General features: G+C 37.6%; 2 protein-coding genes across 11 annotated transcripts; both read right to left on the minus strand.

Moving 5' to 3' along the window:
- Positions 1–548: 548 nt before the first annotated feature.
- Positions 549–10,782, minus strand: LOC127786914 (trihelix transcription factor ENAP1). 5 transcript variants are annotated; one of them, XR_008020077.1, is made up of 6 exons: positions 9,058–10,782; positions 1,957–2,033; positions 1,674–1,850; positions 1,443–1,561; positions 1,061–1,359; positions 549–894 (listed from the first exon to the last, which is right to left on the minus strand). XR_008020077.1 is itself a non-coding variant. In XM_052314678.1 (2 exons), exon 1 carries the CDS (start codon positions 10,029–10,031, stop codon positions 9,060–9,062), a length of 972 nt encoding a protein of 323 aa, XP_052170638.1. In that variant the 5' UTR covers positions 10,032–10,782; the 3' UTR covers positions 7,159–7,501; positions 9,058–9,059. The 5 variants fall into 5 exon arrangements, 2 of the variants coding, with proteins under 2 accessions (XP_052170638.1, XP_052170640.1); XR_008020078.1 differs by lacking the exon at positions 9,058–10,782 and adding an exon at positions 2,134–4,779; XR_008020076.1 differs by lacking the exons at positions 549–894; positions 9,058–10,782 and adding an exon at positions 2,134–4,779 and having other exon boundaries at positions 905–1,359.
- Positions 10,783–11,022: 240 nt separating this feature from the next.
- LOC127786913 (phosphatidylinositol/phosphatidylcholine transfer protein SFH9) lies at positions 11,023–20,224 on the minus strand. 6 transcript variants are annotated; one of them, XM_052314676.1, is made up of 16 exons: positions 19,804–20,224; positions 19,461–19,593; positions 19,067–19,367; positions 18,101–18,200; positions 16,022–16,288; positions 15,850–15,927; positions 15,552–15,653; positions 15,418–15,467; positions 15,218–15,317; positions 15,000–15,086; positions 14,819–14,911; positions 13,743–13,824; positions 12,299–12,660; positions 12,121–12,195; positions 11,301–11,473; positions 11,023–11,199 (listed from the first exon to the last, which is right to left on the minus strand). In XM_052314676.1, exons 2-15 carry the CDS (start codon positions 19,465–19,467, stop codon positions 11,420–11,422), a joined length of 1,758 nt encoding a protein of 585 aa, XP_052170636.1. In that variant the 5' UTR covers positions 19,468–19,593; positions 19,804–20,224; the 3' UTR covers positions 11,023–11,199; positions 11,301–11,419. The 6 variants fall into 6 exon arrangements, with proteins under 6 accessions (XP_052170636.1, XP_052170634.1, XP_052170632.1 ...); XM_052314674.1 differs by having other exon boundaries at positions 12,299–12,663; positions 19,461–19,582; positions 19,804–20,220; XM_052314672.1 differs by having other exon boundaries at positions 12,299–12,663; positions 19,804–20,220.
- Between the last annotated feature and the right edge of the window lie 64 nt (positions 20,225–20,288).

A 20,288-nucleotide genomic window follows, 5' to 3' on the forward strand; every position in this document is an offset into this window, starting at 1 on the left:
ACTCGGGAAACAAAGCAATTGCCTCAAACTGAACTAAAACATGAGGGTACAAGGTAAACATGGCCTTGTATTGTATGTTTTTATTCACTGCGTCTTGCGGGCCATTGGCTTTTGCGTTGGGTCTTGTCATTGTATCAATACACCTAGGTATGCCCAGTGATATCTTGTACACTTTTTGATCCATACACATTGACCTTTGATAAAAAAAAAAAAATTACACCATATGTCAAATTACTAATAATAAAGCAAAAAAGAAAGTTAACTCAATGTACACAAAATATTATATGAGATTTCAATTAACACGCTCAATGTTAACTTCCTTTTTTGGGCTATTGGCTTTGAAGGATCAACATCAGTTCCACTACAAATATTCTTACCCAAGTATTGGGAAGACAGATAACCAACTGTATCAGATTCTTGTTTTCTCCTTTTGGAGTTTGCAATTCCCCTGTTCTGTTCCATTAGAGGAAATAGAACACCAAAGTCACATTACAGATTAAAAAACACAGTGAATGCAGCATATTTTGTTTCTAAACAAAAGGTAGAAATGATCATCAATCTTATGCTTACTATATACATGGATAGTCCCCCGAAAAAAGAAACTACACTGGAGTAAAAGGAGTCCTCGCACCCCCATTTTTGGGTGAGTGGGGGCATACATTAATTAAACAAATAACTGATTACACATATCTTAGTATCTTTTACAACCTCAAAAGAAAAAACTGAAAAACCTAAACTGTCCAAGAAAATTCACCATCAAGCTTCAAGGGCTTCTGCTTGTTCAGCATCAGGGTTTGGTTTACTTGACGCATTCGCCAATTGAGTACTCATTTTCGTTGCTTGTCTCAAAAATCTTCTGCTAGGAGCCACTCAAATTGGTCTTCCCATACATAACTGTTATAAAACAGGTGCTCAAGAATAAAGTTTTGCACAGCAGACAAAGTCTAATATGCTTTGAACCGACAAATAAATAAATAAAAGAAGATAAGCAGCACAATATAGGGAAATGACATCTTATAGAACAAATTAGGCAAGCACGAGTAACTTCTCCAAAACATACCTTTCCTTCAAAAGCAGTGAGAGTAGCTTCAGCCTCCTTGGAAATGGAGAATACAAATCCATACCCAACAGACCTTGGATTTTCATGAAATATAATTTTCGCAAAAACAACATTGGCATTATCAGAATTGAAAAACTCCTTAAGATCCTCATCCGTGATTTCGTATGAAAAATTTGCAACAAACAAGTTGCGGATAGGCACGGACTTACGCTGCATGGCAGAAGAAGGTTTCTTTTTCCGTGGCCTCGCCCAATTAAGCTTAGGATGCGTTGTTTAGTTCACACTAGCAACTTCAAAATCTGAACAAAACCAAAGCTAAAGAAAGATTTTCCCAAGAATTTTTGAGTTTTCAAACAAACTAACCTTACACTTAGTAACTTACACTTAGTGAACCACTGCTTTTTACAATGTCGATTACTTCATAATATTTGATGTTGACGAACTCACAACTTGTTGGCTTGTAGTTATTGTCGGAGATGCAAACATTTGTAATGAAGAAGCCTATATATGTATATATATCATGGGTTATGTTAACAAGTCTATTAGAAAAGTGTTCTCAATATAAAGACCTACAAGTTAAAATAGGTTATTAATACATCTAGAATTGATGTACCTCCTGTGACATTAAGAAATCATTTGAGAGGAATTCCCTTTGTTGAGACGTTGTAGCATTCCACGGTTGAAACATGCCTTGAAGTGGTAAGCTTGCATGTGGATGTGTGTCTCTTAGATGCATCCATTGCCAACTATTATTGTTACAATATCCTTGTTGCGCCATTCCAAACACTCCCTACATAAATATAAGAGAAAAATATTGATCATTCACAAAAAATAGCGTAATTAAAAGGAGAATTAACAAGAAACATTTCCTTTATAAAAATAAGATCGTTGTTTACCGCCTCTACAACATGATTAGAGTTTAAGGCTCCTCCAGTCATGACATGGCCTGCATCCCTATTACCTGTCATGCCATCTTCAAAAGACATCGTGTTATTTTTCTTTATCACAAACATAAATGAGTGTAAATGAATATATTAATGCAAGTATACAAGTAGGTTTGGTTAGCAACAGACCCATTACTTTTGGTGAATTATTCCTTCGTGATTTGCTTTCCAATGGACCTTTAATTCTTTTGCTAGATTGGCCTTTCAAGCGTCTTTTTGTTGGCTCTCTTAATTGTGCCTCCTGTTGCATGTTTGATACCGATTTATGATGTGTGTCGATTCGAATACTCTTGTTCACATCTTCATCGGAGGCTATAAAGGTGTCAATCTTTGCTTCTACTTCTACCAATAGTGATTTGCTTAATGAAAAAACATCAATACACCTTGAACCCTTGGACACAATTCTTTGTGAAATATGTGATAACTCACTATAATGAGCTGTTAGCATTGGATCGTTGTCATTTGGAATTATCTCTCCCATGGGATCACAAATAACTTCATATGTAGCTGCCCGTGTCCATCTTTTCAAATAGTATTCCGGAGGTAAACTCTTGAACTCTAAGTGGCGGAACAACTTCAATGCATGCGAACAAAGGATTCCATCGAACTCAAATTTTTTACATGTGCATGACACTGTTTGTTCCAAGTGGTTGTATGTAAGTGTGCAAATCCTTTTTCGACCTTCAAATCTCTTTAGCTCTATAGGTACGAATAGTTCCATCATCATTCTCCAATTCCAATGACAAATCAATGGTTTGCTTAATACATTCTTGAAACCAGTAAAATATTTTTTTTGTATATTTTTTTGCTGCTTCACGCTCTACAGACCAATTACAAATAAAATTAGGTGTTGTTTGTTGTGTTAAATGTTCAGCCTCCCTTTCTTTTTCACGGCGATTATCCATGGCCCTAGAGTATAGACTTACAAACTCCCGAAGAACAATTCTACCATGATTAAAATAATCCTTCAAAAACTTATTGATACTTTCACTTCTCTGTGAAGTAGTCATGCCAGCACAAAAGTGAGCATGACTATACACTTGAGCCCATTTCTTTCTCAACTTATATGTTCTTTGCAACCACTCATTACCTCTTAGCCCATTATCTTCAAGCAATTTGTCCCAACTTTGTTCAAATTCTTCAACTGTTTCTGGATTGTAAATACAAGCTTTGAATTGTGGTGCAAATGTTTTATATCCATTATTACTCAAATTCTTTGCAGCATTTTGACATAAATGCCACAAGCACAATCCATGGTGGGCTTCAGGCAATACCGTATCAACAACACTTGATATAGCTGCAGACTGATCTGTAAATATGCTTTTCGGTTTTTTTCCTCCCATAGCCTCAAAGAAAGTAGTAAACAACCACATTACTGCATCAATTGTTTCACCATCTAGTAGACCGCACCCAAAAAGTGATGTTTGCCCATGATGGTTGATGCCAACAATTGGTGCACATAACATATCATAATTGTTTATTCGAAATGTTGTATCGAAACATATCGCATCACCAAATATCCCATAATTTCGTCTCGATTTTGCATCACAAAAAAATACACCGCATATCTCACCATCTTCATGGGTTCGAAAAGAGTAAAAAAAATGTTTGTCTTCCCCTTTCTTTTGTTTGAAGTATTCAAGGAAACATTTGGCATCACCCATCTTGAAAAATTTAGCCCGTGTTCTTTGCAATAAATTGTTACAATCAGCTTTTGTGAAATTCAGGTTTTGGGCTCCACCAGCTTCTTCACACATGTAGGAGAAAATTTGTCCTTGTTTTATTCCAGAGGAACGCATTTTCTTCATAAGTTCAGCTTGTGAAAAATCGATTTTCCTTTGAGACCTCAAATAATGGGAATGCTGAAGTGGGACAAGATCATGAGTATGCTCCGATTTGAACTCAATTAGTCTATACTTATCGTCGGGAACCAGTTTAATCACAAATTTTGCCTTACAGTCAAATCGCCGAATATCTTTTTTTTTTCCAGGTGTCTTGATTTTTTTGGAAGTGCCCTCACATAAACAAACTAGTGCTTGCCGTTGGATTTTATTTTTGTCAGATCTATTCTTGTTTGTTCTTAATATCCTAACACTGAAGCCAACTCGCCTTGCATATGTATTATAGAAATCATATGCTTCTTTTGTTGTGTCAAATGTCATTCCAATTTTTGGATCTACCTCGCAATTTATATCCTCTTCAAACTGATCATTTGAAACCCCATATCCTTCATCAACTATAGGAGATTTCTCATCATCACTAAAATTCAAGTCTTCAATACTCATTCCCTCACAAGAACTAGTGATATTTGCATCCATCACTAAAATCCAAGTCTTTAACTATGACAAACTAGGCTGTATGTTTTAAACAAATGAAAGAAAATAAAATAGTCAGATAAACTACATTTGTGACTTTTTAGCACTTGATACTTAAAAGAATAGCACTTCCATAATCACAAACAATCATACAATGTTGCCAGTGCTAGTGAAAGAAGATTGATAACAGTCAACAAATGTTTGCAAAGAGAATAAGTTATGAATTTGATATTCAGATGAAACATACTAAGGCGATGTTCGGAAGCAGAAAGAGAGAGAGGGTAGATAACATAAGCCCATACAATGGTAATCGAATGATAAATAGAAATTAAGAGGATATAGTTTAGGTTTTGGGCAAGTTCCACATTCTTTCTTATTTCTTATAATCTTTAAAAGTTTAATTAAGTACTCTGCAACATACATTCAAGTCAGCATCTTGTTACCCATTACTTCATTATACATCTGAAAATTTTAAGGGTACATATATCATATTTCAAGAAAGAGTAAAAAAATCATAATAACCACAAAATTTTTCAAACAGAAAATAATGGTTCAAGTTTAGCGGACAAAAGTATAAGTAGTAGTTTGAGCTATACATATAAGACAGTGGCTTCCATCTCCGAGAAATTGCTCCAATGAACATGAAAACTAAATATTCAGTAATATTCTACTGGTAAGCCAATTGAATCAATGTTCTTAACTGTAAACTTAAATATTTAATAGGACTTCGGAGATGCACGAAAACGAGTGAAACAACGTCAAAAAATCAAAGATGCACGAAAGCAAATCGTTAAAAGAGAACAGGGAGACGTCGGAGCATTTCCAAACAAAAAACTAAAGTAACATTTACCTGAAGAAGGGCGAGAACAGAGAGACGCCGCTGCTGGGGGGACGCCGGAGGTCCGACGTCGGTGGTGATGCTGGTGAGGACGCCGGTGCTATTGCTGGGGAGCGGGAGAGTGAGTGAGAGAGAGAGACCCAGATGGAGGGAAGGGGGGGCGGTAATATTTGGCTGTCTGGGGGGGTAAAATTTTGGGCGGTAATATTTCCCTGCCCTACCCTCCGTCATCCTTAAGTCTAAAAATAACGAGGGTGACCATCACCCCCGTTTTTGAGGGTGAACAAAATCGCACTCACACCCTTGCACTTAGGATTAGGTTTCTAAACTTGACCCTCTCTTCATTGTTTATTTTACTTAAATTTATTATACATCTCTTAAATTTTAAATATTTAGCTTAAACTATCCTTTAAACTTTATATTTTATCGAATTAATAAACATCCCAATTGAAAGAAATGATGTTAATTAAATTAAATTAAATAGAGATTAAAAATAATTTTAAAATATTTTTAATATAAAAAAAATTATTCAATCTAAAAATAAATATAAATTTTATAATGAATTAAAAATTTTGAATTTCCATCTCTACCCTGGTTAATTTCTGGGTCTTAACTTCTTCATGCACATAAACGCCTTTTTAATATTATGAAATGACTTTAAAATATTTTTGAAATTATAGAAACAGTTTAAAAATATTCTTTTTAATGTTTATTGATATTTCCATACAAAAAACGTTTTAAAAACATTAAAACAGCACTCCCAAAGCATTTTCCTGCATCATAACTGCTATCTCGTTCACTCCCGTGACTCCACCAAGTCTATAACGTTTTCCTACCATTAGTCATTCCGGAAATGAAACGAATACGAAGTGCCATGCTTAACACCCTATGCTAGCAGCGCATGTGCCCATAACAATGTTAATATCTGTCACTGTGTGGAGATGAGAGGTAGCCTCCATGAGAACTACTTGCATTGCACGGTTCGATCGAGCAGCAGGTGAAAGAAATGAAGGCTAACGATAAAATTATGCTCATGGATCACAACCCAAATTCCATGACACAATGATAAAAAGAATCAAAAGAACCTTAGCCAGTTAGCCATCTACTACTAATTAGAGCACGTCAAGCAAGGTCGTGCAAGGCAGAGACAAAACAAGAGGAAGCAACAAGCAAGCAGGTCATATGTAGAGTGGCTGCAGTCAGCTCTCATCCGGCAAGCAAGTTTCAGTTAAGCAATCTTAACCATCTAGGCAATGCGACGCAAAAACAAAAAAATGTCTTTCACAGATTACCAATACAAGCAGCAGGTTATGTAATCTCAGCCCGTGCCAGTAACCTCCATTATCACACGAGTTGGTCACATAAGCCGACTCAGGAGTGCCAAGCAAGTTTCAGACAGCAGTCTTAGCAATCTACTAGAACATGCAAACACAAGCATGTTCCATATGGACCTCAATGTGACCATGAAATCTCATCCCACGCTACAACAAAAAATTTCTTCTACACGTGCATCTCCTTGACTACAAACTAATATCAATGCAAGTCATCTGTAGTGTAGAGACTTCAAATATGTGTATATATAGTATTGTAATTATATTATATACTAGAAGCATGAAGGACCAATAACTGAAAAAGAAAAATAAGAGACGACAACAAAACAACAGAAAACCATCACAAATCATCCACTACCGCAAATATATGGTAAATCAAGAAGAAAACGAACAGAGGCTGCTGTTTCAGGCTCAAACTTTGAAACCCACAAGCTTCTTATGCATGTTTTCTTAAGTTGACCTAATTTTTATTATACACCAAGATAAAATTAATTTTACCTAATTAGCTTCTCCAATTTTTGAGCTTAACTCTTGGACAAAGTTATTAGCAGTCTTGGTTACTGGTACCAAATTAATAAAAGAAACAGAACTACCAGAACCCTTCTCTCTCTCTCTTCCCCCCCCCCCCCCCCCCCCCCCCCTCTCTTATCGTATTGATGTATATTTGTCAATATTCAAAACTTCAGTAGCCAATTATCGGAGAAAGTAAAACTACCAGAAGCCTGCCGCAGTATCCTAAGGGGTAAGGGATTAACAGTATCCCAGCATTCCGTGAAAGGTCTTCTGTACATGAATGGATATCGGAAGCTGTCCTTATTCTCCTATTATGCATATGCGTACAAATATTTTCTTCACCCATCGCCTTACCGAAAACAAAATCTGGCTGGACGAAATGGCATTGAGAGGGTATCAAACTGCATCAAGGATATCCACCATGCTTCAGGCTTCAGCATAAGCCGTTTTTTTTTGGGTCTGCCTTTGAATCTTGAGAGGTGGGTTCCTCTTCTAATGTCCTAAAAATAAAATTAGAGTACCTAACAGTCACCATTTTATGCCCCATTAAAACAATAAATTGGTTGTCCAGCAAATAGGAATCACAAAAAACCCTTATAGTCCTTCCCATATAAAAATCATAGCCCAATAGCTTAACTTTAAACACAAAGCCATTTAAGATGTATACGTAAATATTACATCTGATAGTTTGTGGAGTAATTGGTTACAGAAGGTTTCCAATCCCACAGATGGTTTATAAAACAGATTCTAATTCCCCTTTGTAGCCCTTAGTTTATCCATAATTCTTTATCTCCTATTAGTTGATTCTTGCAGCTCTGCAATAGTATTTTGTGTTTTACTTGAATAGTCAGGTCATAATAACATGGAAGCTTAACTTCAAGTTGAAGAATCGCAACAAAAAAAGCAAAAGGGAAAGGTCATTGTCACAAGAGGAGAAAATCATAAGGAACCTCAATTCTGGTCCAACAGAAATTAGAACAAAATATATATCCAACAAGATACACATCTTTAACTTTCATTAACTCTGAAATGGAAGCAGACAAGTGGTTTAGTTTTCAGGTAGACCAGCTCATAAAAAAGCTTACTCCTCCAAGAATCAGGCTGGATGTTCAAGAATATTGAATTATGGTTCTCATGAAAAAGTACCCTCCAAACTTCCATTATTAAATTCTTCAAAGAAGGATTTCTAGCTAACATAGAGACAGAATCCTCAACAACCAAGCAAGAAAAAGCTAACACCATCAAATCCAAATAGCAGCAAACGAACTTCCCAGAACTTCCAGCAGACCCAGCTTATGCTTCCTTCAAATTCTAGATGACCGAGACAAACAATTTGGAATTTTGTGTAATATTAGAGCTTTTGAGGGTTCAGACAGTCAAATTATGTCTTAGGCACCATTCTCCTTTTTCATTTTAGAGATTTAAGAAAGATAGTCCATTCTTATTGTGTGTGTACATTTCTAGGTGACATCTCACCGTATTTCGTTAGTAGCCTTGCCGGTTTTCTTTTTGCTAATTTGTGCAAGGTTCAATCCTTTTTGTTTTTTTTTGTTTCGTTTTATTCTGTTTTTTGGATAACCTACAATTCTATACACAAAGAGTTCAAGTATATTGATCAAAATCAGGTCCAGACAGGAAACTGAGATGTAACAAATAGACTTTGATGATTGTATTCTCTCATATTGAGCAGCAAGTTTCCCACTGCAACCCAAGAGGATGACAAATCAAAGAGAAACATAGAATGATCCAATAAGAAAAATGTAAATCAGAAGCATGTAAGAATGTCCTGAACCACCTAATGAGGATCACACAGCTGATCAATCAATTGATAAAAGAAAAATGCATCAGGGAAATCAAGCCAAAGAATGACTTCCGCTTAAATCAATGGGGAAACTATCAAGTCTAAGATTTCAAAATGAGTTACAGTACAACTGTACAAACATATAGAAAAGAAAACAAAATTGACAAATATGAATCAAAATCTTCCATGCTGCGTTTATTTGATTAATTAACCACTGCTCTAAACAATTAGAAAATGAGTTAATGGAAAAAGAACCTTCAAATGTCTTGAGACATCTTTATCTTCTTATGAGAGGCAAAGGCCCGGGCAATGGAATCAACAATCTTCCGCTGCGAGTCAAGAATCATCTCCATCCGCTTACTCTCCATCTCCAATCGGCACCTCTCCGTTTCCCTCATCATCTCTATCTTCTTGTTCTCTATTTTGACAAACCTCTCCGCAAATGCTTTTATCTCCGCTGCCAATTGGGAAACCGTCTCCCTTTCTCCTCCCCCTATTTCTTCATCATCTCCCTCCTCCTCCTCCTCCTCCTCATCGTTCTCACCTTCAGTCTCGTACCTCTCCTTTCGTTTCCCGAGCACGGGGTTCTGCAAAGACCTAGAAATGGCATCACTTCGATGCCTCAATTTCCGATCCTTCGTGGGCTTATTTGTAGTCAAATGCCCGCGGATAATGCGATTAATGCTCTTCGACTTGTTTCTTCCGCTTGCAATTGCATCATCATACGGAGCTTCGTCGTCGTAGTCGTCATCGTCGACGTCTTCATTGTTATTGCCAATGTCGTCGTCGTCGTCTTGATTGCGGCACGGGACCACGGACATGGGGCGGGCCGAGATGGGGAGAGGGCCGCGTTCGAGGCGGTCCATGTGGTCGAAGTAGTCCCAGGAGGCGCGAGAGTTGGGCTTGAGCTTCTCGGCGCGGTATCGTTTCCGGAGCTTCTCGATCTTGTGGCGGCACTGGGTGGCGGTCTTGGAGGGGTCGTCGAGGCCGCAGCGGGCGGCGACGGTGACGGCGACTTCTTCCCACTGGCTGGACTTGAGCTGGCCTCTCTTGAGGGAGTACCATTTTTCCTGGTACGCTAGGATGAGATTGATGGTCTCCTGGGGCGTCCAGGGCAAGGGCTGGCTTCTCTTGATAAGCTTGGGCGAATGGGATGGGGAGGGCGAAGAGGGGGAGGAGTGGTCGGGGTTTTGCTCCGGCGGCGGTGGGGAGGAGGAGGGGGTGGCCATTGATTGCTACAGGCGACGGGCTGAGAGAGAGAGAGAGAGAGACAGAGAGAGAGTTGGGGGGGTTGGGTTTAGTGGAGGCGGTGGAGTGGCGGGTTGGAGCTAGCGAGGATTGGTATTGGTTGGAGTTGGAGTGGTTGGAAAAGTAAATGCTAAAGTGCGCCAGGCGGCAGGCAGGGATGGTATTGGTGCGTGGCGTGGGTCGTGCGAGCGAAGGCCACGAAATTTATGGAGCAGCCCGAACCGAAGGTATTGGGGCCGGGTGGGTAACCCCTCCAATTTGGGCTTGCCCAGTCACCAGTCATAAGCAGACAGCAGGCTCTTGTTTCCGGGTCATCATCTTTCATCAACATGTAAAACCTGTGAACACATGCGATGGTTGAAGAAGCCTAGGCGGTTGACCCTCCTGGTCCTATATCTCTAATCATACGCGTGGCGTGGGTTATCTAATCAGCGAGGTCGCGGCTCATTCAACTCAATTGTTTGAGAATATAATCCACCCCATCATCAACGTTATAACATATAATAATAAAATTATGATACTATATAAACACAATAAAATAATACTAGAATTGCATTATTAGTGTCTTAAGCGTTGTGAGTGACTGGGCTGCAAGCGTTGAGCCCTAACCCAGCCAAAATAAAATGGGAAGAAGAAGTTGGGTTGCATGGACTCAAAGACTACCCTACATATAGGCTGTCCTCGTTGCATCACAGTAGTCTCATTTGACAATTCCAACGAAATAATGAACATTTGGCTTACAACAAGTGATCTGAGGAGTTGGGGTGAAATCCCTCTTCTACACCTCCTTAATTACTTTCTAATTGTTAAATAGTAAGATAGATTACATTCTAATTTTGAATAAACAATCGTTGTACAATAAGAATGCTAAATAGACTCCAATTAATTTTAATTTTCTTTGTTGCTGAATTAGAAACCATTAGCTTCAGTTTTCTAGTCATTGAGATTCATATGAGAGCAGATACAGTCGAATGAGATAAAATGTGCATTATGAACGATGTACCAAAACGATGAAATCCATAGTCTCTATTATGTACAGAACGATAGAAAAAGTTTCAAGTAAGCAAAATCTCAGTTGCTGTTGTAAAAACTTTACGAGAGAAAGGAGTCCAGAATCTTGCCTGGCTGCCACCATCTCCAACTGCGAACCTGAAAAACTATCACTGCTGTAAGATGCCATTTAGAGAGAGAGAGATTTATCAACTGCATGAAAAGAAAAAATAAGGAAATAAGTTAGCAAATGAGCCAACCTGCTGAGTTCACTCTTTAAAAGTACCCACAAGCTGTAGCGAACTTTGATCTCAAATTGTTTTCAGAGCAAGTAGGAGCATTGTCAAACAACTTCAGCAAAATTTGCATCCAGATCCAGTCATCTTCTATGGGAAAGAGACTTCCAACTTCTAGGGCAACAAGACTTTGGTTCCTGTTATCAGCAAGCAATTGAATGGCAGCGGGTTCACATTTCAAAAATAAAAATTCTTACATTAACATTGAAACTAATAAAGCACAGAAGTCGGATAGTTTAGGCCCAAATGTTGAAAAATGGCTCAAGTACAACAGAATTTCTGAAATTCCATCAAAATTGGTAGTAGTGGTAAATCAAATCAGATAGCAGTCTTTTAGTCCTCGGTTCAGTAAGGTGAAAGCTACTATCTACTGAGAACGCTCCATCAGTAAATCAATAACATAAATAAAAACCGAATTCCTGCCCACAGAGCTCCACCATTAAAAGCGCGAAAGTGAAGCCGTGTTGAATAGAACTTTGGTTGCAGTTTAACGGAACTAATACAAGCTTTAGTTATTTGGCAATAACAGAATTCCTACAAATATAGCATTAATAATTGTTTTCATACTCTCAGATCCTCCTCCCTCTCTCTCTATATATATATATATTCAAATTATAAAGATGGCATGTGTGCCAAACCTCTTGTTTATGTAACAATAGTAGCTCCTGAATTTGAAAAATCCAGGCTCCACTTCAACTTGTAATAGAAGCAAAATAATTAAAAACATAAGCGGCTATTTTTTTTTTTTTTCCTCTCACTTCCTCCTAGGACAACAGGAACTTACATTCATACTGTCCTCCCTTAGAGTCTCTAGAGATTCCTCAAGCTCCACTTGCTTTGATGCAGTCGCAAGTAGTGCCTACAACAAGCGAAGCAAAAAATGATCTTCCACTAATTAACAGCCATAGAACACAGAACCATACAATCACCATATGTACAAACAGAAAAAGATGCCATCTCACTTTCTTTGTCTTTTGTAAGTCATACTCTATAGATTTGATACGATCCAATGATTCAGCAAGCATGTCCTCTTTCTCTGGAGGAATTCTTGTAGGCTTATTGATCAGCTCAGTTATTGTTGCTTCTAGATGTTGCAACCTCTCCCAGCATGGATGGAGTAAGTGCTCTTCCTTAGACCGGGAAACACATTGCTCATGAGATCTTGGATGTGCCAATTCAGGTTTGTGCCGCTTATCCAGATCATTCCCCAAGACAGGGATAAAAAGATGTATACATTTTAATAATCTGAATAAGAAGTTGGTCACCAAACTTAATATGAATTTAATCAGCGGCCTTCTTTTTGCAATGTTACTTGCTAAATCATCTGCTGCAAGGGTCAAAATAATGAACGTGTAAATGCTTAGCATTAAATGCAGTAAGCTAATTGATTATGGAAGGCTAACCAATTTTTACAGAATAGTTGGGAATGAATTAACTGTTTTTGGAAACAGAACAACCCAATGGTAACTCAGACAACAATCTGATGCAATTAAGGAAAGATTTAATTGTTGTAAAATATTCTAAATGAAGATTTAGGGATTAAAAGAAATTATAAGCTTCTCTATGCCACAATAGTTTAAATTTTGAATGCCAAACAAATTCCAGAGCTTACTCCTTTTCTTTTTCTTTTTTCTGATTAGTACTGCCTTGCTCTTTTAAATTATATTTGACAACATCATATAAGCAACAAAACCATAACCCAACTTCTTGATTTTATATGCTATGCCATTAACCTTAATCTGAGTGCTTAGCTTTCAATGACACTGACACATTCTTGACCTCAATTTTTACCCGCAACCATTTTGTCCACCATAGATATCTAATGGAGAATCACTATGCACTTAATAAAAATAGTAATGAAGATAAAAGCTTTCAATAAACAAGAAATAAATGCCTCTGACAGAGAAGATGTATTCTTATTTCTGGCATACCCAACATGATCTGCAAGTCCCAACCCCCCCCCCCCCCCCCCCCCCCCCACACACACACACACCAAAACACACACACACCAAAACACACACGCACACAAAACACACCTTCTCTGTTTAGGAGAAAACTTTATGCCACATTTGGAAGGAAGATTTACAGAAAGAAAGGAAAATGAATGTTCTTGTATAAACTAAAAAAATTGTATATATAAGTTAAAGTGATTTTCTTTTCCTTTTCCTCTTCATAGAAAATACTTGTTCCAAACGTACCCTTAGTTTCTGATAGAGTAAAAAATATTAGAAAGAAATAACAATTGCACTCACAATTTTTTCAGTTCCCACTCTCCTATAAGCTAGTTTAGTGGGGGGGGGGGGGGGGGCATGGAGAGAACTACTTATATCTAGATGCATGCAGATCATTCAAATACAAGCAGTTATTATTATTTTTTCCTTGATAAAAACACGAGTGAATACTTACTGATTGAACTGAAAGCTTCAACTCTAGCCCCACCACCAATTGGTTCAGTCAGGCTGTAGATAGATGAAAGGACCACCCTTTGCTATAATAATAAAGACAAGTCAGGAAGATAGAAAAATGTATTAATGCTTATGATATCAGTTTACTTGAGAAAATTGAAGAATCATATGGAACCCACAAAAGCATGCAGTAGATAATTAATGATGAAAGGGTGAGCACAAAGTAGAAATTCTACAGATGATGAAGTTGAAATAATATGACCATTCTCATTCTGATAATAAGGCAGAGGATGCTAGATGCCGGATTGCATATAGCTTTGACGAGATTGCATATGGCTTTGACCATTACAGACCCCAACCAACAGTGATTATGGACTTTTGGTCCTTTTAAGCCATAACCAACTGGTTAAAAAGCACAGAAGCACAGTACATCATCAAATACCTTCACCATTTATAAGGTCCTCCAAATTTATCCTAAGAGTACTAAATAAGAACTGCAGAAAAATCACATAACAGAAAAAGTTTAGCTCAGAAAAAAGTAGACATGAGAGAGAGAGAGAGAGAGAGAATTATGTTGAAATTGTAACTTTACACGTTAGAACAAAACCAAAAAACTTCGACTAAAGGTCATATCGCGTAAAATTTTCCCAATTACAGAACTTTTGACAAATAGTGATCCTGAACTGCCACAAAAGGGCTTATGAACATATCCCCCGTAGCCTCTCCTTTTGTGATCTGTAGGTTTTATCTCTACTTTCTAATAGAAATTGCCATATTTGAATAATGACAAAGACCATGTTGGGGATTAGTTCTTGGGAGAGACCAGATAACTTCGTCCAATATAATCTCTATATTTCTTTGGGTAATCCACCTTCTTTTCTAATAAATGATATCCAAATAGTAAAGGAAATTAACATTTTTTCCCATCTAAGTAGCTAAAGCTCTAACAGCTAAGTTGTAGTCCATGAAATAATAATTCTAGGTCATAGTAACAGGGAAACAGTTAATACCATCTCAACACACATAATCAGACTGAATCCATTTTAGAGGGATCAAAAATGAAATCAAATTACATACTCTATCTCGAGATGGTATTGGTTGCATGGCATCAGAGGTACACAATGCTGCATGTAATCCTGAGTCAGCAGGAACTATTTCGCTACTTTGAACCTGTAGGAAGCAAACTGTTAGATAACAGAAAACATGTGAGCATAAGTTCATTGAAACTTAGCATGCCTAGTTAAATTAAATATATCACCTTAGAAAATGACTTTATTTCTAAATCATCCCCGTCAGAAAAACTACTACTGTTTCTCAAGTACATGGATTCTCCAATGCATAATAACTGAGAAAACAGTCAGATGGGTCCGTAAGTGCTCAAGCATCTGAACTTAGGAAGACTTTATTGCAATGTGAAATTTAGTGCGTGATTCACTTCTATGACATGATAGTACTGCTAAATGACAAAGACATTACCTTCATCAGGTCTGGGTCATTCCAAGGTCCCTTCTCAGATCTAAGACACCCACCTTTATTTGGACACGTGCAGGTTCCACCAAGAAAATCTGGCAATTGGCTTTTCAAAAAGAAATGTGCAAGAGTATAAATAAAATCTCAGAAAAACCAATACCCGGCCATATAAAGAACAGATTCCAACAGCAAAAGAGAAACCTAACCTAGAGTCTATAACTTCCAACAGCCTATTCTGGAACTTGCTGCCCAAGACCTGAAGAATCAGCAAATATTCATTTATAACACTGTGTGGCCTCAAAAGTATAAAAGGTGACTAAAGTGTATGAATCTGTAGTACATGTATCTTTGCTGTTGTCCTTGGGTCAAGAAAGCCTTTTGCTGTGTTCCACAGCAATTTAAATCCATTACCAGCATTAACAATGTACATCTGATGCAACGTCTGCAGAGAAGAAACTCATATCAGAAAAAGGATCAGTAAACAACAACAACAACAACATATCTAGCCTTTATCCCACTATGTGGGGAAACCAACAAGTACAATATGGAAACACAACAGAAAAAGGATCAGTAAACATTGAAGAAAAATAATTAAAAAAAAACATCTCCAATTTAGTGTACTGTGGTATTTTAGGCACCTCAGGATAGTTGTCACCGTCTATTTTCTGCATGCGCATAACTAAATCATGTGCAACCTTGCCAAAATTCATCCAACTCTGCACTATCAAGAAACTAATAAGCATGAAAAATTTACAAAATGAAAATACTATTCACATCTGATACAGGAATCTTAGTAGCCTCAGAACTAACCACCCCTTGCACATCAAGTATTGTTGTTGTAGAATCTATATGCCTTTTGGCTGCAATTGAACAAGCTGGAAACTTCTCAGCAAAAGCCTTCTCAAACCCTTGCACATGATATCTTAAAAACCTCTCCACTGTTGTGACTCTCATGAGTTTACTAGGTTCAACTTTGCCAAGCCTTTCAATATATACAGGGCGCCCTTCTTTGTCCACACCATGGTAACCATGAGGATAATAACGTTGAACATCTTCATATTCACCGTATACAAAATCCTGCTAACAGATCAGTGTGATGTTGCATCTGTTAGATCACCGAAAAGTACACTTAAAAAAACAAGTATAAAGTGTTAGATGTTTTTTTGTTAATTAGCAAGATCTCATCAAACTGGTCTAGAAATTGAAGCCTGGAAAAGATCATTCAGAATGCTCTGAAAATCAAAACCTCACAATGATCCACCAAAAAAGTTCAAAAAATCAAAACCAAATGAATATCCTCTAAAATGAACTCAAATTCAAACTTTCTGTCTTCCTTTACTCTGTAGTTGTTTGTTCATTTATTGGATCTTTTCTTTTACATAATAAGCAAAAGGAATAAAAGTAAGTGAATATAGTTTATGTATGCATGACTATCTAACTCCTATATATTTATGTTCAGAGAGAGAGAGAGAGAGAGAGAGAGACAATAAAGCGTAGATTAAGTCTGCAGCAGTAATAGTAATAACTGGACGGCTCTTATTTTGGAAGTTATGGGACTCAAGTAGGATAGATGAGGACCATTAAGTGGTTGTTTATAAGGAAAAATCTTAAAAACAGATCTATGGTACTTTTGTCCCACTTAGAACCCCTTCTCTTACCAGTAAAAGTATACTAAAGATTGTTCCCCAGATGAAAAAAGGGTAACTCAAACCTGAGACAAAAGGAACAAACAAATGCCTCCAAACTTTATGACTAACTAGAAAAGGAATTGGATTTCACCCACAGATAATTCTTAGATGGCAATTGTAGTTTGATTCTAGTAACATGGAGCTGAGCTGCAAGCCTGCAACTGACCTACATCGGTGCTCATCTGTGTAAGAGGAATCGCTTGGTGGTAGGATTCAAATAGGAACAGTCAATAAGAGAGGAACTGCATGCAAAAACATGATTTGTTCAGTACTCAGAACAGTCAACAAGAGATGAACCGCATAAAGAACTTGTTGTAACTCTTCCTCTTGTTTAGGAAATGTATTTCCTCCAACATACAAAATCAATTTCCGAAAGCACTCAGAACAGACTTACATCAACAAATAGAGGTATCAACAGAAAGTTGACAAAATTTTTAAGGAGAAAATACAGCACCAACAAAAATTGCAAGCCTCCACTGGGAGGAGAAAATTAAGTAACAACTAAGCAATTCTCATTATATTAAATCTTCAGATGATGCAAAGTTTCTTACTGACACCATGCAATTTCAATAAAGAAGTACAAAGCAAAAAGTGCCGAGCACTCTGAGTGATGCAAAACTAAATAAACAACAAATGAATGGCAAGTCAACTAGAAACGACCTTCAAACCATATTCAAAGAAATAAAAACATGACACATGGTAAGTTACAAGATGCAGCACAAAAAATGAAGTAAATTAGACAGAGGGCATCCCCAGTGCATGAGGGTTCCAACTTTGCAAGGGTCAAAGAGGGTAGTTTTTATATGCATCCTTGCCCTAGCTTTGCTAAAAGACTACTTCCAGTTTCACAAATCTAACCCATGACCTTTCAATCACAAAAGAGCAACCTCACTCTTGCTACCAAGTAAATTAGAAACACAGCTGAATTTGGAACATGTACATATGAAATTGGGGTAATATGCAAGAGATCCCATGCTTCACTTGGACTTATGCTTTATGGATTTAGGAAAGCAAATTGCAGGATGGAAGTATATAAAATAGGATAGATAACAAATCCCAGTCCCCTCACTTGCCCCTGCCAGGTGCTCATCCAGATTAAAATGTGGTGTGTGGCATTGAAAAGAAATTACAGTTAAGTGCAAATGGAAAAATTCTAAATTACATTTACTTATCAGGAAAATGGAATAATTGAAGTTATTACCTGAATGATAGTGTCTACCCCATGCTCCTTCCTCCAATTGAGCATTTCAGCCCACATATGGACTGTCTTATCAAGGTCAAACTTCCTTGCCTTCAAAAATCTGAAGACAAAAATAAGAAGGTGGCATGTTTTCTTTGATAACAGAGAAAAAAATATAATAGGAAAGAAATACCCATAGAGGAAGATAAAGAAGAACGAATTTCAAAATGCAAAAACTTGAAAAGCTTTTTGAATAATTAAGCTCACAAACAATGTCCATGTAATTGTTTTCCATTTTTTAACACCATAATCTTAATGATTCGTCACCTATTTTTCGCAATCTTCTATCATATTTTGGGTTGGGCCTATTAAATTTGAATTCAAGACAATTTAAACAATTCTCCTCCTTAGCTAGAATTCCTTAAACATATTGAAAAACGAAATTTTCACCTTCCAATATGTCCTGAATAGGGCATTGCTCAAATGTCATTACTAGTACCTAATGAGATTTGGACGATCTAACTAAATTGGATCAAACGTGCCTGCTAAACACTTAAACGCCCACCACAATCTGAAAACCAGACATGGGACTCTATTTATACAGAAATAAAATAGATTGAAAAGTTTAACCTTTTGGGATTAGATACGTAAATCTTATCTCTATTGTACTTCAGGTTGGGTCATCTAAATTTGAATTCAGTAAATTTTCAACCAGATCTATGCTACCTAAATACTACTGACTGCAACTATGTGCATCAATCCCCTAGTGTAAAACCAGAAAAATAAACAAAATAAATTGAAAAAAAAAAAAAAACAGTCCTCAACCAGTTTACATGATTTACATGCTGGAAATGTGAAGTTTGGACTAAAGTAATAGTGATTTGCAATAAAGCTTGTGAAATTTCCGTATCGTGATTAATGTTATGAGAAGAATTGTGCATTTTTCATTATGTGATTGCTGTCATCAAAGTGATTTAATTTACGAACCTCAGCATGGTGTGGTAGTCATCGTGGTGAGCTGGAAGCAGATCTTTCGCCATCAAAACCTGGCGAAACGAATTAACAGCCTCCTCTTCCTTTTCATCTCGAACATCTTCAATCGAAATAGAGGCGAATCGGCAAGGACCAATGCGCTTACTGTGTCTCCTTAGAGTGTGTGTCAATCTGGACGAAGCATTCATCGCCTTCTTCTTCAGTGATCTGCTCCGAGTTCTTCTCTTCTCCTCCTCATGAGCCTCGACATCAGATCTCTTTGCCTTCCCATCTTCCTCAATAAATACGGTCTCTACTGAAACCAAACAGTAGTAAAGGAGGTGAAGACAAACAGAACGGTTCAGACTCATTAATTTAATCCACGACCATTGAATCACTCTAACCTTACCTGGCATTGTATTTCCTAATTCCTACAAAAACAATTCGATCCTCCAATATCTCTGCAATTAACAAGACCGCCGAACTTGCGAATGCTCGAAACGTATGTGGATTGCACCTGTTAATACAGATCTGCAGCAAAACTAGACGCCATTGAAACAGTCAAATTCAATCAGGATTCCCACGAAATTCAGTAAATCACCAATAACTAAGTTGCTACAACTTCCACATTCACTCTCGCGGCGCAACACCACAAAGATCAAGAGACCACGATCGAGAATCGTAAGATAATCGATATTTCAAGTTTTCAACAAAATCAACAAACAGTCGAAAACAAATAGAAATTCAAACACCTCACAATCCACATTGGCACAAGGACAGCGGCGAAGAACCAAAAAATCTCTCTCTAAATATACAGCGTCCGTGAAAGGCGGCTGAAGACTGATGTAGGTTTAATTGCACCTTCTCTCCCTCTCTAGAAAATGTATAGGTATCAGAGGATCAGGCGGGGTATATTTTCTGGTAACCAAGAGGTTGTCGCGCTCAATACTTCAATTAAGGAAGAGAGAGAGAGAGTTAGCGTGGAACGGCCGCTTTAGGCTGAAGCAATATGTTCCGTTCCGTCCAAGTTGCGTTTTACGCCGGCTGTTTGGCCTGCGTTTGTTTTTAATATTTCTCCGGCCTATCGGCGTCACTAGGCCGTAACCGTCCGTTAACGTACGGGAAACCGGCGTTAGTTTCTTGGTTGACCATGTGGCAGAATTTTAGCTAACTATCCAGTCGCCTCGTGCCACGCGGAATCTGATTCTGCTTTCAGTGCTTCTTAGCCAGCTCCCTA

The sequence above is a fragment of the Diospyros lotus genome, chromosome 12, assembly GCF_014633365.1.
Source record: "Diospyros lotus cultivar Yz01 chromosome 12, ASM1463336v1, whole genome shotgun sequence".
NCBI lineage: Eukaryota > Viridiplantae > Streptophyta > Magnoliopsida > Ericales > Ebenaceae > Diospyros > Diospyros lotus.

Excerpts from the sequence above, each read along its gene's own strand:
- LOC127786914 (XM_052314678.1), bottom strand. The coding sequence starts at position 10,031 with ATGGCCACCCCCTCCTCCTCCCCACCGCCGCCGGAGCAAAACCCCGAC.
- LOC127786913 (XM_052314674.1), bottom strand. Across the intron at positions 15,468-15,551 it reads GGACAACAGCAAAGATACAT|GTCTTGGGCAGCAAGTTCCA; the intron begins GTACTACAGATT and ends CTGATTCTTCAG. Across the intron at positions 12,196-12,298 it reads ACTTACAAAAGACAAAGAAA|GCACTACTTGCGACTGCATC; the intron begins GTGAGATGGCAT and ends CGCTTGTTGTAG.